Consider the following 23,611-nt stretch of genomic DNA (forward strand, 5'->3'; position numbering starts at 1 on the left):
CTGGGTAGAGAAAGGCAAACAATATGGAGTCCATAAATCTTTTTGCTGCGCCGTATGAGCACTTGGCAACTTCTGACACCCCCCCCCCCCCCCCCCCCCCCGGTGCTGATACGGTAGGCGGGGACCTAATTACCCTGGGTTAGGCAGGGTTAGCCTCTGTATGGAGCTTAGTTCCTGCCCAGGCTCCTCTATAGGAAGGAGGTCAAGGAGCTGCCATTGTTGGCCAGCAGAACATACCCTCTGACATGGCAAGTCAAGGAGTGTTAGAGTGACAGCGAATGGTAACGAGGACACACGTGAAGGTGGGGTGCCCTTCATGGACTCCTCTTCCCCAGGGTTCAAGGGGACTTTGGGGGGGATCTCTGTCTTTGCTTTTATGGCCGAGTGAAAGATCCCTGCAGTATGGCTGCAGTAACGGGTTCACGGCATCAACCTCCACCCCGGTCACCATAGTGGCTGACGAGGTGAAGGGTATGTTTGCTGGGGGAAGGGGGGAGGTCATGGCCCCTGCACTCCTGTGTTGGCTAAAGCGGCTGCTCGTGATCGGTGGGGGGGAGAAAATGCGCATGTTTTTGAGGAGGAGTGGGAGAGAGAGAAAGGGAGAGAGAGAGAGAGAGAGAGAGAGAGAGAGAGAGAGAGAGAGAGAGAGAGAGAGAGAGAGAGAGAGCTGGAGAGAGAGAGAGAGAAAGAGCTAGACAGAGGGAAAGAGAGAGAGGGAGAGAGAGAGAGAGAGAGAGAGAGAGAGAGAGAGAGAGAGAGAGAGAGAGAGAGAGAGAGAGGAAAAGAGCTAGAGAGATAGCAAGACAGATATAGGGAGAAAGGGAGAGCTAGATAGAATGAGAAAGCAAGAGAGACAGAGGGAGAGCTAGATAGAGAGAGAAAGCAAGAGAGACAGAGGGAGAGAGGGAACACTAGAGAGAGAGAGAGAGAGAGAGAGAGAGAGAGAGAGAGAGAGAGAGAGAGAGAGAGACCTAGCAAGAGAGAGACCTAGAGAGCCAAATAGCGAAGAGGAACGAGATGGTATTTAGCAGCAGGCCGACATGTCTTTGTTCAGACCCGCTGCTGCAGTGTGCTGCAGTGCAGATGATGTCATCGCCACCTGCTGCCGGCTGCTTCCAATGCGATGCACGTCTACTGCAGAGGGAGGGGGAGGGGGGAGGATGCCTGGGGGTGGGCAGGAGGTTGGACTGGGGACGGGGGGGAGGTGGGGGGAAGCAAGCAGCCAAACAGAAGTACAATAACAATGTGACGTGCCGACAGCCCTCCCTCTATCCCCCCCTTTCCCTCTTCACTCCGTTGTGACAGTGTGTGTATGTGAGTGCGTGTGTGAGAGAGCGTCTGTATGTGCATATGTGTGTGTTTGTATGTGTCAGGTGTGTGTCTGGGTGTGTGGTTAGGTGTGTGTGTGAGTGTGCATATATGTATGTGTGTGTGTGTGTGTGTGTGTGTGTGTGTGTGTGTGTGTGAGTGTGTTTGCAAACGTGCACAGTCGACTATGTGGCCAATCACACATCTAGGACAGGCAGTGGCTAACAGAAAGGCTGATGAGATCGCATGACCAGATTAGTGGAAAGGACCTGATCCATGGCCGTGGACCCGCTGGTAATGAGCAGGTGTCGGCCACGGACACAGGGCCTGTTTCAGCCTCATCACGGGTCACGCTCTCCAGCAGATCATGGCTGCCTGCCAGTGTGCACTGACAGCAACAGTTGATCATGATACCATTACTGCGGACTTGACCGGGGCCCGGGTATAAGTTCATCTTTGCACTTTATTTAAAACATCCTCTTCGCGTGACGGAGGCTCACATTTCTGTTTTGGAAATGCGGTCTGCCTGTTGTGAAAGTGCATCCGCTATTAAAATCAGAAATTGGGAGAGACATCCCATTTACTTATCAAGTTAGGGTAATTTACCGGATGGAGGACTCAGCAAAGTAAAGAGTGCATTGCAATTTACACCTCGTGCAAAAAGTGCTGTACTGCACGTTTCCGGAGTCTCCCATTGACTCATTTCAGTCTGGTAATGAGAATGACAGACTGACAGATTGCAGAGCAGTTGACCAATGACACCGAGGATGCTGCTACAACTAACAAAAGGTATTTGACAATTGCTTGAAGACATCAAGAAACTGTGTATGCATAACTAGTGTGGAAAAGGGAGATTGGGAGATTTGTTGAGCTCGGATTTATAATACATTTCTTGTATTGAGCCATTGGCTTCATGAAAGAGAGGCTTGAGCTTCTGCAGTCATCCAGGGACCTGCAAGATCGGCGATCCAGACAAGTAAGAAAACTGAGTCAAAAGTTGTCTGAAGAGTGATGAGGTCAACCTCAGAGTATTTTTTTTTATCTCTGCAGAGCTATACTGGCCAGATCCAAATGAATAAAACAGGGACTAATCCGGTTTATAAAACCCTCATGAAGCCACACTGTTGCTTCTCCTCAGGTATGGGCCCATCTGTCAGGGAGGCTGGTGCATGTGAGGCGTGTTAGGTCTACACACCCAGAGCCCCCCCCCCCCCCCCCCGGGCTGTCTCCTCTGTGATCCAGAATGGCAGCTCCTCGCAGGGCTCTCGGTGCCATCTGGTGTGCTCTTTGAGCGGGGGTCGCCTGGGGAGCGGGGCTATATAACTGACATTCTGGAGACTCCTCCTTCACCCCAATCGCCGCGATCTGATGCCCGCCTCGCCGCTCAATAGCGTTGGCTCTGATTGAAAACCGAGGGGACGGATTGAGGGCCGAACGCCGTTTATTTCCCACTGCCAATAAAACAACAGTGGTGCTTACGGCCCAGGGGGGGAGAGAGAGGGAGTACCAAATATATCAGACCGGCTCTCTCCTTCTCCTGTAAACAGGGAGGCCTAGCCAGGAAGGACTGAGGCGGAGATGAGAGGGGGAGGAACAGGACAAGACAGTGCAGAAGAGGAACGGGGTGGGGGTTGGAAATAAGAGATGACAATAGGTGGAGCGTCTGAGAGAGTGACTGCCGGCTTGAGGACGATCGTTTGTCCTGCAGACGATAGGGAGGGAGTGCTCGTGTCCTATTCATCCTTCACAGTCACCCGCCCCGGACACACGGCCCCCCTCATTAGACAGCTTCCACTGACTCTGAGGAGCGCTCGTAAAGACTCGATAAACCACGCGCCAGACACACATACACACACACACACACACACAAACACACATGTGTAAACACGTATACATGTCATGCACACACTTCATCATCTTTGGATGAGTCACGAGACATTTATGAAGACAAAGCACCTTCAGGCAGGTAAGAGACCACTTATTTAGAGTTCGTTAGCTTTCTGTTTCCACAGTGCATTTACGGATCCCGCGTCAGACACGTGCATCTTGGGGCTAATTAGCTACTGGTATGTATTTACCTCAGGTGTCTTTCTTTCCACCTCACTGTGTCGTTTGTTTCCACCTGCTTTTTTTTCTTACTCAAGAGTCGCTCAAGTGTCTCCTCATGCTGTCAACCAGGACAGCCTGATACATGCACCAATAAAAAAGCTGTGAAGAACATTGGGAAAACCATAAATGTCAGAGGACATTGTTTAAGCTTGGGGGTGGGGCCTTGTTCTCTCGTCCTCAAGCGATAGGTCATAGGCCCCCTGCTGGTTTGTATGTTCTCAGTTAAAAGGCCTATCCGGTCTGTCCGTAATGAAATGGCTCATGGCTTATTCATGCGCCACCGGTGAACTTCTGGCAGCCTGTGGGCGGACACCTTTAATCCCTGCTTCTCAACCTGTGCTTGTGTCCACGCCAATCAACCTCACCACCGGACCTCATTATCGCCAGGCAGCCAATCAACTGCTCACATGTAGGCCAGTGTAAAAAGCTGTGGGGCGGCTTCCCTCTGGCTCTCAGTGTGAGTTGAGTGACAGGCGCTGGTAGACCTGAGCGTTGAGGGGTAGGAGCCAAGCTGCCTGGCAGCAGCCTGTACGGCTGGGGTCCTGGGGCTGTCTGTGATCAAAGACTGCTCTTCAGTTAGACATATCGTAATGAGCTTGGTCTTTTCTCCCTCCTGACAGTTAACTGGATGTATAACGTTATCGAAGAGAAGATAAATTCTTAAAGTAGAAGAGCTCTTAGAATTTTGCTGAACTGAAACTTTGCAAAGCAGCCTGGTCATCAAAAGGACGTGGCAAAGCGACCAAGTGACCAAGAAAAGAAAAATCGTCCTGCTTCCCCTAATTTGTAAAATGAATGAATTACTTTATATCGAAAGAACAATATTAGACATAAGTAGCTAGCCCGAGATAATTACACTGATTGCAAAATCTCCCGGCAAAGATTCATTAATCAGCAGGAAAACCTCTCAGTACTGGTGTAAACATTTTTATTTCAAGGTGATCTCTATTAAAATCAAAACCAATTAAGCTTAGCTGACGCACGCCTCACTCGTCTGCTTCGCCTGGCCCACACATTCAGTGAGCAACAAGTGAGTCAAATAATGTGTGAAACAATACTATGTGTTATAGTATAGAACCGTAGTAGAGGACTACTTCTATTCTGGGTTTCCACAGCGTAGAATTATATTGTTACTTTACATTGTCATTGTCGATCGCTAAACCCACAAATAGTAATTGATTATTAGAAGGGCATCAGGTAATCAACCACCGTATGGGACTTCTTATACAACATGGCATGCTTCCAGCTGTTCAGCTCAATACCACTATAGACTTAACTCCGTTCGCACAGATACTTAAAACTTGTGTCACACAAAGGGGCAAGTGCCAAAAAAAACAGCAAGGAGCTTTACTGATGTCCAGTGTTACACAGAAAGACACATGCCTCCCACTGCGTCTGTGTGTCGACTCCAAAAGTGGGTCAGTTTGACGGCGAAATCATACCGAAACACAACATAAGGTGCATAGCATTAGCGTCCTATTTGCATAGATAACGTATTGCTTTTGATTCATCCGCTGCAGGCAGCAGTGTACACCAACAAGGGAAGGAGAAATAATTTGCAGGATGAATCAACCTGACACAGCACGTCCACGATGCCCCAGGGACGTGGTGTCTGCCTTTAATATGAAGACAACACTCCTAAGCCCTACACATTCCCAGCCTTGCTCTTATCCTGGGTCCTGAAGGCAGAGCAATATCTCCAATATGGCATCCAGAATAATTTCTTAAGTCACTTGATGAATACTATCATCCAACACAGCTTCTGGCTACGTTGGCAGGGTAGGGTGAAATCAACTGGAAACAGCACTGGGACCACCCAGGCTCCAATACATAAGGCAGTCCTATGTCATTTTTCAGATAAAATCATCAACTTACATTGTCTAAGTATGCAGCATGGTATTTGATGTGATATAATTTTTCAAATTGGCCAGTAATTACTGCTGATCTTAAATGGTGGAGTTGTTTTTTATTGTGATAATAGACACAGTGAGTTATCATTGGAGGACCAGTGGGCAAGGAGCTGTGACAGAGAATTAATGTGGAATTGATTAAGCTGTACAATGCACCATATGGGCCTTTAGATGAGAGTGGCTTGTTGACACACTTGTATTACACTTGTGTAGAGATGGATGGCTTTAGCAAAGAGCAGCATGTGGGGACATGATGCAACTCTGCCACTATGAATGTAAACTGAACATCAACAATCATGACAACATGCATCAAGACAGAGCACTAAAGTAACTGTCACCACATATATAAACAAAGTTGAAGGATATTAGGTGTATATATATATATATATATATATATATATATATATATACAATATATGTTGAATATAAATAGAGTGAAAGTACATTGAAACATATTTTTAATATAATAATCATCCATATTTCTAAGGGACATAAACACAGCGAATAACATCTTAATAATTGAATTAAATATTTGTATGGAATAACAAAATATATATGTAGCCACACACACACAGACACAGACACAGACACAGACACACACACACACACACACACACACACACACACACACACACACACACACACACACACACACACACACACACACACACACACACACACACGCAATACTAACCTACGAGGCTAAAACAATAACGCAGCGCATCAACAGGTAGATCAAAATTGTTATATAAACACACTACTCCACTACACTATCGGGTTTTTTTTTTACTTTGGAAAGAGATTAACTAACGAAACACGAATCATTTCTCTCAGAACACTACAAACCAATAACATTTGGAATACCCCAGTGCAGTATACTGCGCACTATTGCTCAATGTTTATAAGTGCAGCACTGGACTGAGAGTCTTGGGAAGCAGTTGTTTTGGAAGGGGGTGGGGGGGGGGGTTACACGGGGGTAATAACGAAGTCTTTAATCCGATAATCAAACGAATGATATGCGTATTAATAATCACGGAATCGATGTCGTACATGGTGAGTTAAAAAAAAAACACGCAACAGCAAAGCGCACAACATCCCCGAGCCCACGACACCCTGACCCTGATTGTGTGACCAAACACCGCGATGCGACAATGCTCACTGCGCTAGAGAGCGACTACTCTGAACAACACGTGAAGCACCACATGCAGCCGCCTGCACACCGCGGACAACTTCGACAATACCACGCTCGGTCCCTGCGTTACACAGGCAACATGCTAGGCTCCACGATGACCACAGCTTTGGTAAGACCGTCCACATATCGTGAGGTCGATGCTAAAGCAGCCTGGTATGTTATAGCAAAGGATCGACCAAGCGCTTTTAAAGGGTAACCTTAAGTAGACTTTGATGCGAACTGAACGTTTGGACTAAAATAGAAGAAAAAAAGATATTCCACACATTTTAAACAACTCTTTGAAACAAAACAATCGTATATCTCATGTCGTCGATATCTTAAAGACTAGTCTTCGAGTAGGCTAAACAACATAAACTCTAAAGTCCTCTGCAATGGGGCAGTGTCGTTGGAAACACTTGGGAGGAAAAACACCCCCAGCATGTTCAGCAAACGTGTGGACAAAAACAAACAGTTGTAGCTGCACCTAACGTCTAGTTTGCCATGAATTTGTTTCAGCAGCACTGAAGTATTCAAGGGACGTGCTACTTAACTTCTCTGATAAACAACGCACAGAGGAACACACAACACAACACAACACAACAGCCATAGAGTGAACTGAACACATCCGACCTTCTATGTCATTCTCCATGGGTAGAGTCCCCTCAAAGCAAACTGTCCCTTGTCTTTAGGAAAAGCAGGTGTCATTCACTCGCATCCTGACCAAAAAGTCCAACCATGCTGCATTTCACACAAATGCAGTTGTCTACATCCCCCCCTGGCTCGCTACTACTGAGTGATTTGAGGGAAAGAATCAGAAGAAGCAAAAATCCTTGGTGGAAAAATCTCAACAGAGCAGCACTCATCAACAATAGAACAAAGTGAAAGAGCGACGTGAGGGGAGAGAGATAAAGACCGCTTACTACTCTTCCTATAATAGCTCCCTCCCCTCCCCTCATTCCTCTCTTAACCCCCCTCCCCTCCTATAACACTCAGTCCTCCTCTCCTAGCCTGCAGTAAAATCAAACATATCGCTGCGAGTACGCGCCGTGCGCATGCGCCGCAGGTAAACAGACGCCCTAGTTTCCAGCACGCCGATCGTCGTGCTTTAAAAGCCCGCGTCCCTCTCGTCGTTCTCCTCGTTATTATTCACTATCTGTCCTTCTATTTTCAAGACGCCGAGCTGTTGGGGTCTGCGCTGCTTTGTTTGAGAAAAAAAAAAAAGGGTTCAGCTGTCGCCTGGTGGAAAAACACCCGTCGCCTAAATGCGTGTTTGACTCGCTGTGCTGGCCGGTGAGTGGATCAGACTTTCGACGAGAACCGCTCGCAACCCGCACCATATTTACGCTAGTTTACTGTGTTTACAAAACACGCCCCCTCCTCTCCTGCATTGTTTGCACGGTCTCCCGTTAGTCACGCCGGTGTGTTGTTTTTTTGGCTTATGGGGTGGCTCTCATGTTTACTACATAACAATCAGCGTGGGCATTACGTGGTAATGCGTGGAACCGCGGTCAAAACCAACTTCCCCCCGACGCGCCGGGGAACATGCGACCCGAGCACGGCGAGCGATCGCCGGCTAAAGAACTGCAGTTCCAATAGCTTTACCTCTGTCTGTTCTGTCCTGCCCATGGCTCCGTACCTGCAGTGCTGCAGAGAAAAGCGGCCCTTCCCCCACTCTGCATTATGACAAATCAAGGCAGGCAGGCAGCTGGGCTATTAGCACATCATAGCACAGTGGTCTTCAGATGGGAAAGGGAACTCACAAGATGCAGAAGACTGCTGCATATGAGACCTCGTGTCTTAATGGGACACGCCACGCCATTGAAAAGGGTCAATTAATGAGCACTTGATGTCATAGTTCTGTTGAACAGCTATTTACTGAGTAAGGATTTCAGTAACCATCAGACAATAACCCCCTCCTCCTCATGATTTTATATTAGCAGTAATTCCACTCATAACCAAACATGGCAAAGCAACAGATCCTCCCGGACCGCATACATGGGCAGCACGTGTTCTTTTCCACATTTAGCCGAGTTCTCTGTTGCTGTCGCTATCCACTGTCCTCTGGTGCTGAAAGCCGTGAGAGCCTAGCGGTTGCAGTTTGGGAACATTGCCATAACCTTTATGCTTGATTACAAAGCACCATCTCTTGCGGCAACAGAAATATAAATCGTTTTTAAAAATGGGTTTATATTGTGCTCGTGTGCGTTAGGTAAGCACAACCCTAACCCTTTTTTCCACTTTTATCAATATTTGAGGATAATAACAACCATAGTATAATAAAAAGACAATTTCTGTCAATCATTATGCCAAACACCCACAAGCAAACAAACATAGAAGCATAAAAGTATTTGAGTGTCCTTGCAATGATTCAAAACGAGAAGGGATTCCTGCTCTGCTCAAATCCCATCACAAATCAATCTACGAGTGCAGTTCAACAACAGATGGAGACATGAGGAAGCTGGGTCATAACTCAAACATATTAAACCTCAAACTCCACCCTCCCCCCTCCCCTAAAAAACCTTAAAAACCTCCACAAAAACCATAAGAGCCCAGGCTCTGGCAAACCCAGGACCTCCACCCAGGATCCGGAGCCCGGGCCGGGCATGCAGCGGCGTGCGGGGCGGCGCGGTGGCGGCGGCAGGGAAGGGGTTAACGTGAGGCTAGGTAACAGGGTGGGCTGCGTGGAGTACGGCACCGGCAGCTCCTCCCAAACTGGTTCTGTGAATGGGCCAGTGAGGCAGTAGGTCCATGAATGGCGGAGGGATCCGCGTCCCACTCACTTCTCACTCCCACTCTCGCATGGGCTGTCTGCAATGCAGCGGCCCCGCCAGCCCCAGCCTCGCCATGCCCTACTTTATCCTGCCACCGCTCCCGTACTGCACCAAGGGCCTGCCACGCTGCACGATGCGCACACACTACAAACACCAGGCTTATGGGGGGGACGCGCTTTTATATATATATATATATATATATATATATATATATATATAAATGCGCGTATATATAAAAACTATAGTACGGAAGAACCCACTGCCCTCTACAACGCTGCACTACACTACACGAGACAACAACACGAGTACACTACATTGTACGAGATTACAACCACCACATAACACAACACAAGAGTGTAACACACAGTACACCACGCTACTGCATTACTACATTACACAAGAGCATGAAACTATACAACGACACAGCAGAAAACTATGCAAGAGCACAGAACTATAGAACACAACTATACGCCATTACACAAGAGCACAACACAACAGCCTGTGTTATGAGTCTAGTCATATATTATATTATTATATTATAATATAATAATATATTTTTATGATTTTTATTACATTTTGTTTTGATATTTTTAAATCACTGAACTGTTGTCTTATATTTTTTCTTTTCTTTTTTTATATTCAAAATCAATATTCTTTAAAGCTGTTGAGCATTGCTGATCATAAATATAATTTTTATTATCAATTCTTTGATTAAGAATGTTTTATTTACTATCATTTCATGATATCACATGGTCAGCAAACGATAGCTCCATATGCCCAATTCTCTGGGATTATCGTTCTTAGAAAAAGAGTTTTGAGGTAAATGTGCTCAAATAATATGCTTTCAACTCTTATAGTCTCTGATTCAAAAACTACGACTTACAAACACAACAAAACAACATTGTGGCATCAACAATTCACAAACCCAAAGTGTCCATGACAGGATTATTCGATTTAGTGTACAATTTAAACCACAATCAATCTGTGGCTGAAACTATTCAATAAAATGTCAAAATAAAACCTTATTTCAGCCTGAATCCAGCAGTGTTTGGCTTGAACCCACATGCAATGTCATGTATGTCTTGTCGAGTAAAACCCACATATTTATATTTAAACCCTTATTTTTCCTGAGTAACTAGGCATGGTAGCTATGAATACAAGTACAGCGCCCTCTAGTGTCCAAACTGGGCAAGTGAAATGAGACAAAAATATATAATACATCACCTGCAGCATACAGCCTTTCTTCTTATTATTCGCAATAGCAAATCAAATAATTTGATAATTGATTCAATATCTAATCTCATCCCTATTGTTGATTAGTGTCACTGTGAAGATCTAAACACAACACAGGCGGGACAGTGGAGGAGAGCACAGAGCAGGTACGGACGGTCATTACACAAGGCAGCCATGGGGACATGCAGTGGGCACTGGGAGACTGTCAGTCAGGGTCAGGGGGGAGGACCAGCGGGCACACGGAGGAGAGCCGACCGATGGGGCAACGGAGGCCCACACAGCGTGCCCAATCACATAATAAGCAGGGAACAGACGTTCAGAGGACTAGACACAAACTGTTGGACAGGGAGCCCAACAGAACAAGGGGACGGACGTTAAGAGCGCAGAGCAGACCTACCATCAAGAGAGAGCCAGTCGTGCTGGGAGGAGGGCAGCGAGGGCAGGGCACGGGCCTTGTACTCAAACACCACCGAGTTGGACAGGATCTGGTTGGTGAGTGCCACCTGCAGCGTCACCAGGCCCGTGTCGTGAGCTGAGGCGGGAGGGAGAGGACATCGGAGATCCGGTCAGTCACACTCGGCTGAGCGGTACACGGGCGCTATCTTTAATTCATTAATCGCTTGATTGACTTTGGCACTCTTCGCACGCACGGAGAAGGGCTAAGACGAGGCTTCTGAGAATGTCCATTAGAGGAACAGGCCTACACCGTACGACACTCTTTTCACTTAGGGCTAAAATGATAACATCACTTCTAATGAGAGGTATATTTTCCTTTTATCAAATACTTTTAAACAAAAATAATAAATATTTGACATATACCTAACTTGTTTCATTATAACTTAACAAGACTAGTTCCTTCTTTTTGTTTGTAAGAAGCACACAAAACGGACATCATCTATAAATGTGCAGATAAAAATACAATATAAATGCCAACACACTGTGAATACACAATAAATTATGTAATACAATCAGGATAGCATTCCAGACGCATGTCCAGGAAGTACCTTTACTAACTTGCATGCTAGTTTTTCAGTATCAATTATTCAACCGCAAATGCAATAATTGTTTTAAAATAATTGAATCCACCAGTAATATTTTTAATTTGTTTGTTTACTTCATCCATGACAGCAGAGAATGTAAGACAAATATTTCTGTCTCACAGAAAAACTGACTCTTAATAGATATAGCGCTAAATGATATGATACACTGAAAAAATATTAAGAGGAAAAAAGCACTTCACATGTTCATCTTGTAGACCTTGACCAGCCTCTCTTCTTACCTGGGCAGTAGCAGCGAAGTACCCCAGGTTGTATGAGGGACGCAGGGACTGAGATCTGGTCAAACAGGCAGCTGTAGTTTGAGCTAGCTTCTTGCCAAGGGCCAGTAATCAGCACCTTCACCCCTCCCTGCGAAGCACACCAAACTGTTACTCAGCGGCACAAGAAGGGGTTTGAAAGTTGGTGTTTGCCGCCACCTAGTTGGCGAAGGTAAAGACTACACAAAGCCAGATTAAATGTAATAAAACAAAAGCTTTCCATGATCTTTCTCGCCACCATGTGGAGAATCAGTGCAACAGCTGCCGCCAATTATTCTTCATTGGGTTTTATATTCTGCTCTGCCCTCTAGAGTTATGCTATGAGTATTACACCCAGTAAAAAGAGGACGTAATGTAATGTAGCTCAACATTTATGCTTGGTTAAAGTGCATCAGTATTGTAGCATAAACTCAGATTTTATATATATATTTAGTAACATTTTCACCATTTAGAATTCATTTACAACGTTTCTCTACATAATTCACCTTCCTTGTTTTTTATATTAGGATTTGTTTTTTAAACCTATAACCTAATTAGTTAGTTAGTTTAGTTAGTTAGTTTAACACTGTGGGTGCCATACAATATATATTTTTCTTTCTATTTCTTACATTGTGTAATTTAAAGGTGACATATTATACCACCAGGTGTGAGTGTGATTAGCCGTTACAAGCCGTTTTCAAAATCGCCTCTTCTGACATCACAAGTGGGCGTGTCCCCCTAGATGTATGACGGATAGCTGAGCAACGTTTGCTACAGTTTCCACTGTTATGCTGATGACACTCAACTATACACCAGCACCAAACCCTCCACTCAGCTCCCGCCTGGCCCACTCATCAACTGTCTGCAAGAACTAAAATCCTGGATGACCTCCAACCTCCTCAAACCGAACAGCAATAAAACTGAACTCATGGTGGTGGCCCCCAAGTCACTGCTCAGGAAGGTTGATGATCTACTCCTGGTAGTGGATGGCTGCTCCATCACCCCGTCACCCGTAGTCCGCAACCTGGGTGTCATCCTGGACCCCACCCTATCATTCCAGTCCCACATGAAGAATGTCACAAGATCTGCATTGTACCACCTGAAGAACATCGCACGACTCCGACCCTCACTCTCAGACTCGGTTACTGAAACCCTGATTCACTGCTTCCTTTCTAGGCAAGGCAAGGCAAGGCAACTTTATTTATATAGCACTTTTCATACACAAGGCAGACTCAAAGTGCTTCACATATAAACATTGTCATACAATTAAATAAAATAATAGGTAAGTAAAAGAAAAACATATGCAAAAAATAGAAAGTTAAAAAGGCATTTTAGTATTAAAATAGAAAATAAAGGCAAAGTTAAAAAAGCTTTTTAGAAAGTGCAATGTATTTAAGATTTAGCAGAAAGCTATAGCAAACATAAAAGTCTTCAGTCTTGTTTTAAAGGTGCTCAGAGTTGGGGCAAGTCTTAAATCCTCTGGGAGTTTATTCCAGCTATTTGTTGCGTAGTAACTAAATCTTGCTTTCCCATGTTTTGTGTTTACTCTGGGGATAATTAACAGATTCTACCCGCCTGGAGTACTGCAACGCCATACTCACTGGTCTCCCCTCTAAACCCTGGACAGACTGCATTACTCACATACAAGTCCCTTCATGCTCTGGCACCCCGCTACCTCTCTGACCTCCCCCCCATCCCCCCCTACACCCCCCTGCAGTCCCTCAGGTCCTCTGACAAGGACCAGCTGGCAATTCCCCGCGCGAGACTCAAGACCTTTGGGGATAGGGCCTTGTGCGTGTCCGCCCCCACCCTGTGGAACCAGCTTCCCCCCAACATCCGCTGTGCCCCTTCCGTGGAGACTTTCAAAAAGTACACAAAAGCACACCTTTCCTCTGAGGCCTATGGCCTCCAACTCACGACCCCACCCAGCGCCTTGCGCTTTTTGCACTCTCACTCACCGGCCTACACACACACCCTCACCTCCCACTCTTGTGAAGCGAGCTATCCTGAAAGGCGCTACGTACATTTTTTTTACAGTAGGCTAGTAGACTGATCTATCCAAGGTACATCTAGGTGGACACGCCTTCGTGTGATGTCAGAAGAGGCCGATTTTCAAAACGGCTTTTAACGGCTAATCACACTCACACCTGGTGGTATGAAATGTCACCTTTAAGCAACCCTACTGTGGGAGGCACGTTTTATTTTTTGCAATTTTTGCCGTTGTTCAAAACAACATTTGTCCTCCCACCACATGAATGAGGCTAAGAAGCAGCAGTAGCAGCAGCATGGGGCGCTTACCTCTGGGTAGGACCATTCAGGAGAGTAGTCGGTGACCATGAAGAGGCGACCGGTGGCCTGCAGCATCCCCAGAGCCCCCTGGGCCACCGCCGCCGACACCACCTCCGCCACGTGCATGTAGGAGAGGGATCCCCCCTCCCCGCCCGCCCCCCCGCCCCCAGACGTGGGGCTGCAGCAGGACTGGAGGCAGAGCTCCGAGGGGCTGTATCCGGAGCCCCTGGCCCCTCCGTCCTCCTGGCCCTGCTGCTGCTGGGCTGGGCCGGCGTGGTTCTGGCCCTCCGAGCCGTGGGACGCCACCAGCTGGTGGGCGTACAGGGCCCCCCCCGACGACATGGCGGCGCCGCTGCCGTCCACCGAGATGAAGTCGTTGATGAGGTCAGAGAACTGGTTCCCGAAGGAGATGTCAAAGTGGTCCAGGCTGATCTCCATGCCCGTGCCCCCGGCACCGTTAGTGGCCCCTCCGCCCAGGCCCTGGTGGGCCCCCACGCTGTTGTAGAGCCCCTGCACCAGGCCCGACCCCTGCAGCAGGGGCTGCAGCTGCTGCGAGCGGAGGCCGCCGCCGCCGCCGCCGTCGTTGCCTCCGTTCCCGCCGCGGATGGCCACGCCCTCCCCCGAGCCGCCCCCGGCCAGAGACCCGCCGTCCGACGACTGCTGCTGCTGGAGATAGTGTTCCGTCCCGCCTCCTCCGTCTCCGTTCCCCACGCCGCACGCCTGGATGTGGTCTCCGTTCTTCAGGAGGCCGTCCACCCCGTTGCCGTTGCTCCCGGCCTGGCCCGTGCTCGCGCCCCCCGGCTGCTCCAGACCCACCACCTCCTCGTGCTCAGCCCCCATCCCGGGGAAGCCCCCCTGGTACTGCAGCAGTTGGAGGGAGCTGTTCTGTCCGGGACCCTCTGCCGGCGAGCCCCCGTTGCAGCTGCCCCTGTGCTGGTTCTGATGGGCCTGGAGATGGTGGTGGTGGATGAGGCCATTACTGCCAGGGGAGTCCGTCTTCACCGCCTGCAGGCCCATGTAGCCCCCGGAGTCGTGCGCGTTGTGCTCCATCATGTGGCTCTTCTGGCCCATGCCCGCGTGCCCCTGCTGGCCGTGGCTGGCCTGCGAGGCGTCCTGAAGGAAGAAGCTTGGGGAGCGGTTCTGGTGGGCCATGTGAGGGCTGGACATGGCCTGGCTGTAGCCCACCGCTCCGTTGCCGGTGTTGTACTCCTGCTTGGCGTCGATGGCGCTGAAATCCATCTGCTCCAGGGTGGTGCTCGGGCTGAGCCCCCCTCCAGAGGGCAGGAGAGAGCCGGCCGGGCTGAGGCCCATCCCCCCCGGGGCCGGACCACCGGGCCCGGCCTGCACGGACACCACGCCGCCGCAGTTCATGCCCACCCCCACCTGGTAGCCGCCCTCCGAGGCCAGCTGCTGCTCGAAGGAGGTGTCCTCCGTCTTGATGTTCTTCACCAGGGCGGCGCTGAAGCTGTAGCCGTTGTCGGCCATGGAGGGCGAGGCGCGGTGCATGCCGCCGTTGGTGCTGGCGCCGCCGCCGCCGCCGCCGGAGCACGGGCTGGGGGAGATGTTGCTCTCCGTCTTCATGGCGCTGCCGCCGTACGTCTGGCCCTGCTTGGGGTTGTTCAGGAAGCAGTCGGGGTCAAAGTTCATGTTGGTCTCGGGGATCTTGATGCTCCCAGAGTCCAGACTGCTGGAGAGCACCAGCTCCTCCGAAAGGCCGCCCCCCGAGAGCATGGACAGGCCGTCCCCCCCCGGGCCCGCCCCGCCGTCCCCCACGCCCCCCGCGGGGTAGGCGAACTTGTGGCCGTCGGAGGCCACGGAGAGACCCATTCCCTGTGAGGTGGCGTCCGCCCCCATCAGGTGAGTGTTGGGGCCCGCGGTAGGGGACATGCCGTAGACGGGGTCGCCGGTGACCTCCGACATGAAGACGCTCTGGGACAGGCTGGACATGACGGACGCCACGTGGCCCCCCATGCCCGGCACGGCGGGGCTGTCGGCCATGTCGGGGTCGCTGTTGAGGCCGCTGCTGATGGAGACGGGGGAGTTCTGGGTGGTGTCGGGCACCTCCACCTGGTTGGTGGAGGACACCTCGGTGCTGTTCTGGTGCAGGAGGACGGGCTTGTGGACCTTGCCGTTGCGCTTCTCCCGCGCTCCGCCGCCCCCGCCCGAGCTCCTGCCCCCGGCGTGGTGGTTGTGCTCCGTCTTGCCCTCGGACACGTCATTGTTCTGGACCTCCGAGTGGCCGCCGCCGCCGTAGCCCCCCGAACGGAGGTCCACCTTGGGTGAGATGATGCGATGTTTGGCGCTGTTGCACTTGTGGTGCACGCTGCTTCCTGCACCTGGATAGAGCGACACAGGGACACAGAGAGAGAAGGAGAGAGAGAGAGAGAGAGAGAGAGAGAGAGAGAGAGAGGAGAGGGAGAGGGAGAGGGAGAGAGAGAGAGAGAGAGAGAGGGAGAGGGAGAGGGAGAGAGGAGAGAGAGAGAGAGAGAGAGAGAGAGAGAGAGAGAGAGGGAGAGAGAGAGAGGGAGAGAGAGAGAGACAGAGAGAGAGAGAGGGAGAGAGAGAGGGAGAGGGAGAGAGAGAAAGAGAGCGCGACGGAGAGAGCGTAAGAGAGAGAAAGTGAGAGAGAGAGAGAGAGAGAGAGAGAAAGAGAGAGAGAGTGACAGACAGAGAGAGAGCGATAGTCAGAGAGAGCGAGGGAGAGAGAGAGTAAGAAAGAGAGACATATAGAGAGAGGGAGAGACAAAGAGACAGAGAGTGATAGAGAATGAGATAGAGAGCAAGAGAGAGAGAAATATAGAGGGAAGAGGGGGTGTGTGAGAAGCGGTAGATAACAGAACGTGTGTTTGTTGAGCAGTGGGGGAATGGTATTAGACGTGCTAGATCATGTTGAATATACGTTTGCTAAAAGGTGCGAGCAATCACTGTTCCTCTTTGAGAAAATGGTGGAAAAGAAATTACGTTAACATCGGTGAAGACGGATGTCAGTGCTGTTCATTGCTCTGGCTGTTTGTGTTTATCAGTCTGAGGAAAAGGGATTTCCAATTCAGGGGGAAATAAGTTATCCCATTATCTTCAGTCTATATCAATTGCATTCAGTGACACTTATTGGAATCTCTCGCATCCTTTCGTTATCAATCTCGGTAGCTCGAAAAACAAATTTGTTGGTTGACTGATAATTCGGTGTTTTGCGATAGATCAAGATGTTGTAGATAAAGTCCCGGGTCTTGCTGTAGTAAGTGCTGCTAAATTGTTTAGTGCGACTTCCTAAAGCGAGTGACGCATTCTAAAGGCACCTAGTGGCACGGATACACAAACGCAGCTACTTTTCTTACCCAAAAGGACACCTCTCAAATGCCTTCTTTGCCCTCTTCCCTACATGTTTTGATGTGACCTTAACATGACCTTATGTTGTGATTATTCGATTATCTCAGCGCTAAACTCCCGAATCACACTCTCTAGTGCACGTCCCACCCCCTAGCCCTTACCCAGGGTGCCCGTGCACAGGCAGTTGTGAGTCCGGGGAGGAGGCTTGGTGTGGTGGCTGTCCAGAATCTGCTGCACAAGCTGCTCCACTGAGAAGCCAGAGCTGCTGTTTCCGTTGCTGCAAGTCCACTTGATGCCATGAACTGCCAGGGGGGAGAGGAGGAGACAGAGATGTCAGCCAGCCCTACAGACCACCAGCCACGCCAGCCCCCCCCCCTCCCAAGCCTCTGCCCTATCCCTGCCTACCGGTTCCCTCTCTCCATGCCGTGCCAGGCCCTGAGACGCAGCGAACGGTATGTCTTTGAGTTCACCTGTGGGTCAACATTGGCCAGGAGCAATGTTGAGGCTAAACATCTCGGTCAGCATTTCAGCTGTAGCAATAGTATTAGTAAATTGCGTGTAACAGCAGTCGTAGTGTATATTATTTGCCTGCAGAGGGCACCTATGTAGGCAAAGTGTGCGTGTGTACTCAAGTGAATACACACTGAGAGAATGAGACCCCATACCAGACTAGGTTGTAGGACGTTGGATTCAACAAGCCAAAGAAAACCAGTCCAATCTGTATTCACAGCCTCGACTCCCAGACATCAAGGCAAAAGTCACGGCTTGTTTCCGACCAGCATTTCTCAGCAGATTTCCCTTTTTATTTATTGCTTCTGATTTGTTTTTCCCGCATCCGGACCCTTGCTCATTCCAGGCCAGCTCCATGCCTCTGGCATATCACAGGCTTGTCTACCATCCTACATTCCCTTGTCTGCCCTGACTCCCGGGCTATGCGTACTGCAAAGCAGCCTTCACCAGGGTAGCTGGAAGGCAAACTGGACCTGGTGTCCCTGCATCTCCCCTGTGTCCAGGTGTGTGCTTCTGCTCTGTGGCATACACACACACACACACACACACACACACACACACACACACACACACACACACACACACACACACACACACACACACACACACACACACACACACACACACACACACTTCCTGCACACAAGTATGAAAACACACACACACACACACACACATGTACAAGCACCCTCACGTGCACGTCGATGCACACACAACACACACATGCTGGCACAGACACACACACACACACACACACTCATACTCACACACACACACACATAAACACACACTTGCACAGAGATACATACGCATACAAACACACACAGCTTTCACACACACACACACACACACACACACACACACACACACACACACACACACACACACACACACACACACACACACACACACACACACACACACACACACACACAGCTTTCACACACACACACACACACACACACACACACACACACACACGCACACACACACACACACGCCATCCCTTGCCTTGCCTGCATCTCTGTTATGACAGGGGAAGCCGCTAAGGGACGAGCATAGAATGTTGGATCTGCTGCTGCAGCTAGATCGGTAGAGAGAGAGAGAGAAGGGAGGATGAGAGAGGGAGAGGCTTTCTCCTGCCCTGGTCACACCTCGCTAGCCCCTCCTAATACCTTTCATTGCTCCACTTTCCAGGCCAGCTGAAGCCTCACATGAGGCCGATAGTGATTCTAGTGGCGTTGGGCTGGCGGTAGCAGCAGACACTGCTGACTGCTGCTCGGCTCGTGGGTTCTCGACCGCAGAGAGAATATATGGTAATATCTCAGAAGTGGAGCGTACTTAGACTATCAAACTAAATCAAGGCTGCTTTAGGGAGGGGGGGAGCGAAAGCAAGACGAGAAGGGGATGGGGAGACAGAATGAGAAAGAGAAAGAGAGAGAAAAGAGAGAGAGCGGGAGAGATTGAAAACCAAGAATTTGCTTAAAGCATCTGTGTTTGCAGAAGAGAGGGCCAGAGAGTAAAGAGAAAGAGAGAGCAAGATAGAATCAGAGACGAGGGGCTGGGGGGTGCAGCGGCCGAGAAAGATTAAAGCCAGAGACGAAAGACCAGAGAAAACAAACCGCCTGTGAGTGGTAATTGGATGAATCTGATTAGAAACCAACCAACTCCAAAGCCCCTCCAAAGAACACAGGCACACCAGCAGCAGTCACTAGCAACATGTGACCAGTAGGTGTCAGCAGAGGACCTGGGATCCGAAGGACGGCGAGGACACACAGCTCAACTGTTTACTCGCTCTCGCACACTACAGGCACCAGAAGACGTACATATTTTGCAAAATAAAATGTGTGCCCTATGACGTCTCTAATATCTTTTTTAAAATGTGACATTAGCTCAAATGTTATCTTTTAAATAACTACATAAATAATCGAAAGATATGTCGCCATGGCATTTAATTCTTCGAAAGAAAAAATGGTGTGCCACAGGAGGACTGCTGTTTGCACTACGAATCCCATTTCATTGCAGGCTGTTCATCTCCAGATCGCTCTGATTCTACCTTCATAAACTGTTTCAATAAGATGTAAATAATAATTACAATTTATAGTTTTGAGACTCCGGCTCCAACCCAGTGTCCTATCCCGGCGTTCCTTCCGTGACTGGGCAGCAGCAGGCAGAATGTGTGCCACTGGACTAGCTTCCCACTGTTTACCCTCCGCTGCTGTGACTCACTACCCCGCTGACGGAGCGCGAGTGACAGTCCCCCAACGCAACAGCTTACAGCCACCATCTCTCTCCAGCGCTGTGCGTCGACACAACCCCCCCTCCCGCCCTCAACACACGCACACACGCACACAAACAAACACACGCAAGCACACACACACGCACGCACAGACGCACACACCCACACGCCCGCTCTGTTCCCGGCCTGATCCCTCATGCCAGACTTGCGCGGCCCTCCTCAGGCTTCGGGTGGACAGGCGTCAGCACCCCAGGCTTCGTTCGGGGCCCGCTGATGTTCCTTTACCAAGCGCCTGGCCGTCTGCTCTCCTCCTCGCGGTGGCGTGCGCTCTGAAGCCGACATGACAGCCGCCACGCTGCTGGCTCTGACTCCAGCGGCGGCGGAGACAGCAACAATGGAACGAGACAGCGACTGCCCCGTTCAGATGATGAGGAGGACGCTGCCATGCGTCAACGTGCAGGGCCTTAATGATGTCGACCGGGGGCCTCCGCCGCACGGCCATGCGTCTGGCGCCGCCTGCCCCCGTTGGAGGCTCCGGCGGATCTCAGCCACTGAGTGCATCTCCTCCTCCTCCTCCTCCGCTGTGGACAGACGGGCCTGCAGACGGGCCGTTGGGTCCGTCTGAGGGCGTGCAGGAGCACCTCGCGCACTATCTGTCCGCAGACCGGGAGCCTGGCCAGAGGCGTTGTGTTTATAACATTAGACCCTGAGGAGGAGCCGATGCAGCCGGCTGCCTCGCATCTATCTGCCTGGTGTAGCGGCATGACTGTGCAGCGAAGCACATCCTGTAACCCCCCCCCCCCCCCCCACACCCCCTCCACCCTCATCCCCTTTAATCCCCCACCCCCCCCGCCACCTCCTCTCTCATCAGACACCCCGGGACGAGGAAGAGGACCAGGTTAGCCTGGGCCATGTGTCACAGGGTTTGTGTACGGGTCGCGTGTGTGCGTGTGTGTTTTTGTGTACGTGTGGGATTGGAATTGTGAGACCTTGCAACATCCCTCAGTGTTCCCGGTTAAATGTGTGTGTGTGTGTGTGTGTGTGGTGTGGTGTGGTGTGTGTGTGTGTGTGTGTGTGTGTGTGTGTGTGTGTGTGTGTGTGTGTGTGAGTCTGGGTATGTATGTGTGTTTGCGTGACTCTGTGTGTGTGTGTGTCATGGTGTCTGTGTGCGTGTGTCGCAGAGGCGAGTCAGCGAGGGAAGCTCCACTGAAGCATGAAATCCAAAATGTTGCCTATGTTGTTGCTGTTGCTGTTGTTGTTGTGGTTGTTGTGGGGTTTTATTTTATCGTTAGAGGCGTCAAAAAGTTTGTTGAGTGAAATATGAGGATACACTGGAGAGGGGAAGGAGAAGGAAGGGCAAAGGCAAGCGCGGGCAGACACACCATTCAGGGAAAACATCTCCCTATATTGTGTATTTAAATATATACGAAAATACAAAAACAAATCTATGGGTGGAGCTCGCGCACTGCCGTTGTAAAGAAACACGTGGCGGTACCTCAGGGGGGCTCTTGCCTCGGGACGGGGTCCCGGAGCGTCTGACACACAACAGGGTTCCAGAGTCTGCCCCAGAGAACACATGACTGAAACCCTGAATCATCTAAATATCCAAATAAGGTCTTTGTGACACACGCCCCCATGCACAACAATCTAGCCATGAGGCCGTGCGCATAATAGCCAGACTGCTCCCTGCAGAATATACAGAATATCTTGGTGGATTCAGTTTGTGTAAGATGTAGGTCGCTCAGAGGGAAAAGGTTGTGTAAGTAAGGGCCTAATGTATAATTTAAAGTTGAATAATTCATGGGTAATACAGTGTGCTCCTCTCCTTACCCCTCACACATTCAATCGAAACAAACATCTTTTTGATAAACAGCCACTAGGAGGCAATGTTGCTCCACCGTCGCGCCTGCATTGAGAAAGTGGCTGTTGTGGTAGAAACAGAGAGGAAGGGGAGTCTACAATGGAAAGAGAGAGGAAGAGGAGGAAGGCAGTATTGCTGCTCCCTACGTAGCCCCCTCCAGTAGCCCGCCAGCCAGAAGGCCCTTCCTCCCGCCTGCCCTCCCTCTCTCTCTCCCTCTCTCTCTCTTTGTCCCCCACAACTCCGAAAGTTAATGACTTCACGCATTACTGCGAACGCTGGTGGGTTTTAACATTAAGCCACAAACCTAATGAATACAGTAGTCTGCGCCGCTGTGGTTTTCCAGAGGTAAAGCTTTACATTGAATACTGCGGCCCAAAAAACAGAGAGCTAGCCAGCCTCCTTAGCTAGCGAGGGAGGGAGAGGGAAGGACACCGCTCTGTCCACGAAGGCAAGAGCCCAGCTGTCCCGTCAGTCCGTATGTGGGACTGTGTGCTCGAATGTGTGTGTGTGTGTATGTGTGTGTGTGTGTGTGTGTGTGTGTGTGTGTGTGTGTGTGTGTGTGTGTGCGTGCGTGTGTTTGTGTGTGTGTGTGCGTGTGTTTGTGTGTGTGCGTCTGTGTGTGTGTGTGTGTGTGTGTGCGTGTGTGTGTCTGTGTGCGGGTACTGCTGACTTACCAGGTCTTTACCTGAGCATTAATGGACCAAAGGGGGAGGTGGGGTGGGGGGGGAAATCAAAGTGACCATGCTGGTGGCCATCGAGACACATCCTCCTCCTTCACATCCTGCCTGTTGAAGCAGACGCCATTTCCACAACCACCGAGACGCTCTGAGACACGCTCAATGTCTCGTCAAACCCCTGTTAGCCTGTTATTGTCATCAGACAAACCCTGACATTTTCAACAACATCCCCTGAATCGGTGTGCCGGGCGAGACACAAACACACACAATGGTGAATCAAATACTGAGTGTGTGCGTGTGTGTGTGTGTGTGTGTGTGCATGTGCGTGTGTTTGTCTCTCTCTCTCTGAGCATTAGTAAGATTGGTCACCACCAGGGGTCAATCAACCGGGGGGGAGAAAGTGGGAGACGGAGAGGGCGATTGAGAAAGAGATAGGGAGAGATGAGGAGCAAGAGAAAGAGAAGGATGTGTGTGTGTGTGTGTGTGTGTGTGTGTGTGTGTGTGTGTGTGTGTGTGTGTGTGTGTGTGTGTGTGTGTGTGTGTGTGTGTGTGTGTGTGTGTGTGTGTGTGTGTGTGCGTGCGTCTGTGTGTGTGTCTCTGTGTATGTGAAGGATTTGTGGTGAGTCAGACACTCACCCACGCACTTGCATGAATCAATAACCAGCTAGCTCCCCCTCCTCTGCCTGGCTCTCTCTCTCTCTCTCTCTCTCTCTCTCTCTCTCTCTCTCTCTCTCTCTCTCTCTCTCTCACTCTCAGTGCTGGCCAGCGTGGTGCCTGTGATCTGGGTAGAAGAGCTAACCTTTGACTCCCCCCCCCCCCCCCCCCCCGCCCTGAACTCTGAGAGCAGACGGCTCCAGGAAGAGGGCAAACTCATCCAACCAACCCAGGGCAAAGGGACCACTCAACGGCCGA

The 23,611-nt window shown here is 50.0% G+C and overlaps 1 protein-coding gene across 9 annotated transcripts in view; it reads right to left on the bottom strand.

The window, feature by feature from the left end:
- camta1a (calmodulin binding transcription activator 1a) overlaps nt 1–23,611 on the bottom strand; it is a 300,236-nt gene that overhangs the window by 17,268 nt on the left and 259,357 nt on the right. For 6 of the 9 annotated variants that reach the window (XM_030350888.1, XM_030350879.1, XM_030350871.1 and 3 more), the window contains 4 exons: nt 17,574–17,714; nt 14,095–16,421; nt 11,782–11,908; nt 10,900–11,034 (listed from right to left, as the gene is read on the bottom strand). In XM_030350888.1, the coding sequence (XP_030206748.1) occupies nt 10,900–11,034; nt 11,782–11,908; nt 14,095–16,421; nt 17,574–17,714 (2,730 nt within the window). Of the gene's footprint in view, nt 1–7,128; nt 7,861–10,899; nt 11,035–11,781; nt 11,909–14,094; nt 16,422–17,573; nt 17,715–23,611 lie in introns of those variants that run through there. The other 3 variants (XM_030350928.1, XM_030350902.1, XM_030350912.1) reach the window with 2 other exon arrangements.

This window comes from Gadus morhua, chromosome 1 (assembly GCF_902167405.1).
Source record: "Gadus morhua chromosome 1, gadMor3.0, whole genome shotgun sequence".
Lineage (NCBI taxonomy): Eukaryota > Metazoa > Chordata > Actinopteri > Gadiformes > Gadidae > Gadus > Gadus morhua.